Raw genomic sequence first — 8,317 nt, forward strand, 5'->3', positions numbered from 1 at the left:
CATGTTTATTCCATAGTAATGAAAGCCTTAACTCAGCATGATTTTGCTGAAACAGCTTTGAATCAACCTTGAAACATGTCACATGATTTTGTTTTGAATCAACTATGGGAAATCATGACTGCTATCTTGCAGATATTTTTTGCATATTCAAATATTGATACAAATTGTTCGTTCGAAGGTTTCCGCGGCGATGAGTAGGTGATTTCCACATTTTTCGGGCTGCGTCCGCGTATGTCGTTTAAATGTACAACAGTTTCGCCAGCTATCCTGCTGGCGTCCTCAGGTCAAGGATGAAAAGAAGCTTGTTGTCCCGTAGACACACTTGTCAACCGAGCATATAAAATATGTGACTCCGATTCTATTGCCAACGAGAAGAAACACTTGACAAATGCCCTGCAAAGGAATGGATACAGCGCTCATATGATCCAAAAAAGGGCCGAGAAGGAAGAAAAGAAGAGACAAACCACCGCTGTTCCTGACAGGGAGGAAGACTCCAGACCACGTCCGAAGGCTTACGTCACCATCCCCTTCATCGCAGGGACTTCGGAAAGAATCGCGAGGGCTTTAAGGAAACATGATGTGGTGACTAGATTCAACTGCGTCACCAAGATAGCCGACACCCTACCCGGACCCAAGGATGGAATTTCACCGTTAATATCAGAAGGCGTGTACCAAGTGCCATGCTCCTGTGGCAAATGGTACATCGGTGAAACGTGCAGAGCGCTGAAAACACGCATGAGTGAACACCAGAGGGCAACCAAGGCCAAACAGTTTAGAGCATCGGCCATCGCTGAACACGCCTGGAGTGAACCTGGACACTCTATTCTCTTCGACGACGCTAAAATAATAGGGAAAGAAGGAAAATACTTCCAGAGAATAATCAGAGAGGCCATTGAAATCGTTAAAAGGCCAGAAAATTTTAACAGAGAGGATGGATATCCACTCCACAGTGCGTGGAAAAGAATAATTCCGCGCAAATATGAGGACGTTCCCTGATTGGCCAAGAAATTTCCCGGTATTGGCGCCGGATTTTTCCTATATAAGACGGGACAACAAGCTTCTTTTCATCCTTGACCTGAGGACGCCAGCAGGATAGCTGGCGAAACTGTTGTACATTTAAACGACATACGCGGACGCAGCCCGAAAAATGTGGAAATCACCATTGATACAAATTATTATGTGCCCATTCAGCTGAGATACCTATGGTATGAGAAATCTCATACACCTTCAATCTATTACTATCCATCATCATATGGTAGATTTTATCAATGACTTCTGGAGTTATGACCTCAACGGTATGTTCAGAGCATTCAGCATCACTTGCGCTCATATGACCACTATGAAATTTTGAAACCAATTTCCTAAAAAATAATTTTTTATGACCAAGCAGACATAACTTATAAAAAATTACCTTTGCATCTTTTATTTCACAAAATCAATTATTGTTAGTATACAAATGCCTATAGTACTCAAATTTTACAAAATAAGTGAATCCCCAGTGTACTCGTGTAGGTATATGTATACAGTATTGGACACTATCCAGCTAGTTTCATTGAAGATATATGGTTTAGTTTTTTTTGACTGAGGTTAGGTAAAATAGTATACCTTTAAACATGCCGAGTTCAATTGCTCGACTCCCATGTAACCTAGAACTCCTACGGCAAATCTGTATCACTGCAGATTGACTTGGGGTAAAGATTTGCATATGATGGTTGTATGTATCCTGAAAATAAGCACTTTCAAGAAGAATTTTCTTATCATTGATTGCATAAAATTGAACCTGTAATGACTAATAACTGCATTGCATATTTATGACAGAAAATTTAGTAATCCAGGATAAATTATTAATGCATCTTTCTGTTCAATTATATTAAAATCTTGCTTTCTTGGAAATATGAGGTATTTGATACCCTATTACACAATAAATGTTACTAAATGTCTAATAAAGGAGTGCAAATAACTGACTATTGGTCCAAGGGGGCTGGTTCTCTACTGGACGAGAAGCTTTTAATGCCTTTCTTAAACTGAGTTCTCAATCAAGTTAGATTCTATTGAGTGTTTAGATTAAATTGCTTGCTTGGATACTTAAAGGTTTTTTAATGCAGCTTACTGTTGGTACTTGGTGAATCCATGTCAGCACTTTGTTTTAAATGAACTTCTTACTCAGTTAATTGAATTTTTTTTTACACATCCATTCAGGTTTTTATTATCTCAGTGGTATTTTTTCATAATTTTTTGCAGAAACTTTGGACCCTCTGCGATATTGCATTGCTTGAAATGAAAAAACAACCTACAAGTACTTCAAAAGTGACCAAAGAGCCAACCTTGCCAATGAAATTTTTTGAAAGCAAAGCAATCAAAAACAGAAGGAGTTACCTAACAGTAGGTTTATTTTCACTCACTCATGCATGAGTCTGGATTAATGGACATTTTTGGATGGAATTTCGTGGTTTTTGATAACTCTGCATTTTATCTGCTATACATTTAGATGAGATACTTTCTACAACCTTGTCTTGAGATAAGGACATTCTATTGATTGAGTTCAATAGTAATATTGTCTTTTTTCAAAGTTTTTGGTTGGGTTAGGGTAGGGCTGCCACCAATAAATTTGTATGATTCACACACTATGATCCATTTTCATTTCCACACTATGATCCAAGGGTGAGAATTTTTCTCACCCTTGACATTCCAAAATGAAATTTCAAGGTTGTGAACTTAGGAAGTAAAGAACCTGAAATTTTGTCATTTCAATGGTAAAATAAAATCATCAAACAGCCCCTTGTTGAGGACAGTACCAAAAATTAGAAACTGAATAAATGAAATAACTATGTACTCGTATATATTCAAAAGGGAAAAAATGAGAAAAGCTGATCTTGAGCAAGGTTAGGGCAAAGAGTATTCTGCTATGTCTATGGTGAGCTCGCGATTCATCTCATTACATTTGCCACTTTATGTATTATTCCTTCCCTGTAAATTATAACTTTTGTAACTTTTCTCTTTTATTGTATTTGATTCCCCTATCATTTTTGTTCCTCAAAAATTTGTCCTGAGCATGTTGTATTTCCACCAGAGTAAGAAAATGTTATAAAAATTTCATTTCCTCTGCTTACTTGGATCTGAACTTGAGGCTTCAGAAACGCCCTATACTAATAAGCAGCAAGCTTTTGGGCACATACCTTACCTTTCCCAAAGAGCAAGTCACAGGACTAACGTCAGTAGAGATTCCACGGTAGAACTGTGAGTGAATTTTGCAAGGGTTAACGCATCTTCGCATACCCAAGCAGTGGTGGGCCACTGGTGCAGAGGGAAACCTCTCGAAAGCCCTGGTTGTGTGAGTGCCTGCGACTAGCAAGGGCCAATGCTAGTTAGTACATCCAAGCTAGGGTGTATGTGATTAATTTGCTTTTATTATTATTATATTATGTGTGATTGACGGGCCACTGGCACAGAGGGAAACCTCTCGCAAGCCCTGAATGAGTGTGAGTGTTTGAGACTAGCAAGGATCATTGCTGTATAGTATATCCAAGTTAGAGAGTACGTGATTAATTTGCATTTGTTTCACTGTATTACGCGTGACCGGTGGGCAGCTGGGGCAGAGATAATTTTCTTGTAAGCCCCTGACTGCTGAGTGTTTGACAAGGGCGAGGGTCAATGCTATCTAGAACACCTTAGTCAGAGCATAATTTGGTTCTAACTGTTTGCCTCAAATATTTATTTTTTTTTAATTTCAGTTATTTATTTATTGATATTCTACAGATATCCTCTCTAATTTCCCTCACCCATCCTTTGCCCATTTATAAGAGTACGGATGGGGTTGCCTCTTCCCATAATATTCATGCAGCCATAGTTACCATTCGCTTAATACACTATAAGTAAGCCTCAAGCGAGGAACCTATGGCAATGAATTAGTAATATATTCAAGTTTTTCTTAACTTTTGACTAAATCTTGACTTTTATTTATTAAATTTTCAAATATTGTAAATAAAATATTCTTGACTTTATCATAATTATGGAAAATAATGAATGGCAATTGATCCTTTCCATTTCCATTCTTTCCAGTTATTGCTGTTAGGTATTATGCACTTAATATACATAAACATGCATGATATCTTCAAATTCATTACTATTTATAAAACCTTAAATAACCGATTCAATTGTGTGAACTGATCCAAACACTTTTCTTATTCTTCTGGAAGAAAAAGGCAATTGCAGAATTGTTTGCTAAAGGGGATCAAGGCAACCGTAGAGCAAGCAATATGGATGAAAAAGAAGACAGTGAAATTGAATCATATCAGTCGGAGGATGAGAACAATTCTGTAGTATTGGTGGGGGAGGGAACCATGACTACAGAAGATATGGATGATGAAATCTCTGTTCAGATTGATGAAAACACTACATTTGAACGAGGGGCATTTCATGCACGTAGATCCAGCCGTAAAAGGAAAATATCTGAAGTTTGATTCTGATTAAAATGGAAAAAATAATTTCATTTGCCTAGGGTTCACGTATGAAAGTTACTGACTTTATGCATTATGTATAGCAATGGGTAGGTGTGGAATTATTATTCATTACTAATGTAGTGGCTATATTCTGTGAAAACGCTATATGTGCAAATAATTGTACGAAGTAGTTACTTATATTACTGGTCTTGTTCATTGATTAGTTATAAATAGCAATTTTCATTTTCCAGTATGGTGTATGTACTTATTACAATTCTGAGCACTATTAAATAAATAGTATTTCATAAATAAAAACTTAAAAGGATGCATACCTTACATTCTAATAATCTCACTTAATAATTTTACAATTGAAAAATATTTTTCTTTTACTTTATTCTCGAAATTGATGACAAGTAATTTGAGCACTATCTAGGTACTCTGTTCCATTCCAGAGTGTATCCATTAATATAGAGTTCCGCAGTAGTCTTCCCAAGGGTAATTTTTTTTATAGGTAAATCAGTTCTCCCAAGACTGAGCCTGAAGACAAGTTAAATTCACATTCAGGGAAGGTAATCAGTATATATATATATATATATATATATATATATATATATATATATATATATATATATATATAAATATATAATTATTATATTGACGATTAATATATATATATATATATATATATATATATATATATATATATATATATATAAAGCAAAAGAAGCATGGTGGAAGACGCAGTGCGAGGATATGGAAAGTCTGCAGAGGAAGGGTGAAATTGGTGCGCTGTACAGCAAAGTTAAATCTTTATCTGTAAGTAAGAAAGGAAGAGCTATACTAACAGTTAGAGATAAGGCGGGCAAGGTAATAGTTGACGCAGGAAAGATCCAAGAGAGATGGAAGGAGTATATAGAAGAACTGTATAGTAAAGAACTCAGACCAACAAAGTTAGACATTGAAAAAGAAAATGACGTAGAGGAAGACAGCTTAGGTCCAGGCATACTAGACCATGAGATAGAAAGGGCATTAAGGGAGATGAAACTAAATAAGGCCGTGGGGGTAGATAACATTCCCGTGGAACTTTTAAAATGCTTAGGAAAATGTGGGAGGAAGAGGCTATATGGGCTGATCCTTAGTATTTATGAGGAGGGAAAAAGGCCGGAAGACTTTCTGAGATCAGTTTTAGTTCCTATTCCCAAAAAAATAAAGGCCACGTCATGTGAGGACTATAGGACAATTAGTTCGATATCCCACACAGCTAAAGTTCTTCTCAGGATCATAAACAAAAGGATAGAGAGTAGGGCAAATGATTACTCAGGGGATGATCAGTTTGGGTTTAGGAAGGGGACAGGTACGCATGATGCCATTGCTTTAATGAGATTAATAATCGAGAGGAATATAGAACACAACCTGGAGGTATTTGCCTGTTTCGTAGATTTCGAAAAAGCATTTGATAGAGTGAATTGGGAAAAACTAATAAGTATATTTCAGAAAATACAAATAGATTGGAGGTTAAGGAGGCTAATCCGCAACCTGTACATGTCTCAGACTGCTCAGGTGCGAGTGGGGAACGGGGAGTCCGGTTGGGCAGTGTTAGGAAGAGGTGTAAGGCAGGGTTGCCCATTATCACCGTTGCTGTTCAACCTGTATGCAGAGGAAATGATTAAGGAGCCATGGGAAGAACTGGAGGTAGGAATGAAAGTGGGTGGGGAAATCGTACAATCAGTTAGGTTTGCTGATGACCAAGCTTTAGTTTGTCAGTCAGCCAAGGGGCTGCAAGCATTGCTGAGTGAATCGGAAATTCAGTGCGACAGGTATGGGATGAGAATCAATATTAATAAAACAAAGGTTATGCGATTTTCTAGAAAGAAAAAGGCCAAGCTTAACATTAAAGTAGGAGGGCAAAAACTAGAGCAGGTAGAACAATTTACGTATCTCGGTGGTGTTTTGGACCAACACGGTCAAAGTAGTAGGGACGTAAGGAGAAGAATTGCGCTAGGCAAAGAGGCTTTCACAAGGAGGAGGGAGTTGATGACGGGGACTTTGAGTAAGGATGTTAAGAAAAGACTCGTAAAAACTTTGATATGGAGCGTAGCTATGTATGGTGCGGAAACGTGGTCATTGAAGAAGGAGGATAGACGTAGACTGGAGGCTTTTGAAATGTGGGTGTGGAGAAGAATGGAGAAGGTGAAATGGACAGAGAAGAAAACAAATGAGGAAGTACTTGGTATGCTGGGCGAAGAGAGGGGTTTGTTGGGAGCAATCCTATGGAGGCAGGAAAAGTGGATGAAGGGGGTGTTGACCGGCAGTGGGATGTTGAAGACTATGATAGAGGGTAGGATGTTGGGCAAAAGAGGAAAGGGAAGGAACAGGATAGGGATGTTGGACGGGATGAAGGGAGGAAGAAAGTACTCAGAGATGAAGAGGGACCTGATATAGAGTAGGATGGTGGATTTTGTGTTTTGTTAGGAGTAATAAAATATTTGTTTGGTAGTTGTTTCCATCCAAAAAAACCTACCTTAACCGGTAGATTACCTTAAAAAAAAAAAAAAAAAAAATATATATATATATATATATATATATATATATATACATATATATATAATATATCTATGTATATATACACATGTGTATATTAGTATACATGTACTTGTATGTTTATATTTATGCATATGTGTGTATATATGTGTATGTGTGTGTATGTATGTACATATGTTTATATCTGTATATGTGTATATATGTGTATATATGTGTGTGTGTATATATAGTGCGGGATGCTACACTTCATGAGCATTAAATTGTGATCAAATCTAATATATTCATCCCAAAAAAATGAGGAAGAAATACTTCATTAGTTAAACTTCAATATTATGGACAAATCTCTGAAAAATTAGCAAATCTATTTCCAAAATACAAATTTAGGATTACATACTGAAACAAAATCAACCTTAGAATATTTTTTAATACGACAAAGGACAAAGTGGAGAACTTGGGAAAAAGATGCATTTACAAACTAAAATGTGCAGATTGCAGCACAGTCTGTATAGACCAAATAGAGAGATAATTCAAGCTACATTCTATGGAAAACAAACAAAATCTCCAGAATGGGAATGTCACCATTCCCAGATAGTCACCCCTTTTGGAAGTTTCCTTGTTCTTGAACAAAGAACCATTGCCTTCCCTCCTATCCATAATACTTTCCTTCCTACTCATTTTCTCTTCCCCACAGTCAACCACCGCATTGTACCAAACCATGGCACCCCTCCCCCTGCGCAGTCACCTCCTAACTTGTCTCTTCCTGCCTCAAATGCTCTTCCATATGCCACCTTCCCTCCTAGAGAGAATATGTATATTTCTCAGCCATGTTTGCAATTGTATACCTGATGATGTTACCTATGCATTGCAACTGGTAGTAGTGTAATAATGTTTACAGTTAAAAAATAGGAAGTTTACTTATTTAGTGACCACTGCAACAAATGGTGTAAAAATTCAGAAATGCATTAGTTTCAGTTGACAGCATATGGATACAGAAAAAAAGGCAAAGGTTGGCTACATTTACAATATTGCTTCTAATAATCCTATCATGAACAAGCATTCCAGGAAAAACCAACCAGTCCTGTTGTACTTTGGAGAAAAAATGTAAAAAAATTTAATACCCATTAAAATCTGAGTATTTGTTGGCAATAATTTTATTGCCCAAATGCCAGCCATAATTTATAACAAGAAATGAAAACAACAGTACTAGTTTCATATGCAATAATTTATGATTAATTATACTTTAATAGAAGATGGCATAAAACAGGAATATAGGCATTTACCTCACCATTATGATGCACCTGTCACAGGTCAAATTCTAGATCAATGTCAGTGAAAGA

The 8,317-nt window shown here is 36.8% G+C and overlaps 1 protein-coding gene across 1 annotated transcript in view; it reads left to right on the forward strand.

Annotated features, from left to right (window-relative positions):
• The window catches only part of LOC139689525 (sister chromatid cohesion protein PDS5 homolog B-like), a 42,679-nt gene extending 38,219 nt beyond the window's left edge, over positions 1–4,460 (forward strand). The window contains exon 13 of the mRNA XM_071586698.1: positions 4,197–4,460. Within this exon, the coding sequence (XP_071442799.1) occupies positions 4,197–4,460 (264 nt within the window). The remainder of the gene's footprint in view (positions 1–4,196) is intronic.
• Positions 4,461–8,317: the final 3,857 nt, after the last annotated feature.

Source organism: Hetaerina americana, unplaced genomic scaffold, assembly GCF_022747635.1.
Source record: "Hetaerina americana unplaced genomic scaffold, ioHetAmer1.1.p SCAF_24, whole genome shotgun sequence".
NCBI lineage: Eukaryota > Metazoa > Arthropoda > Insecta > Odonata > Calopterygidae > Hetaerina > Hetaerina americana.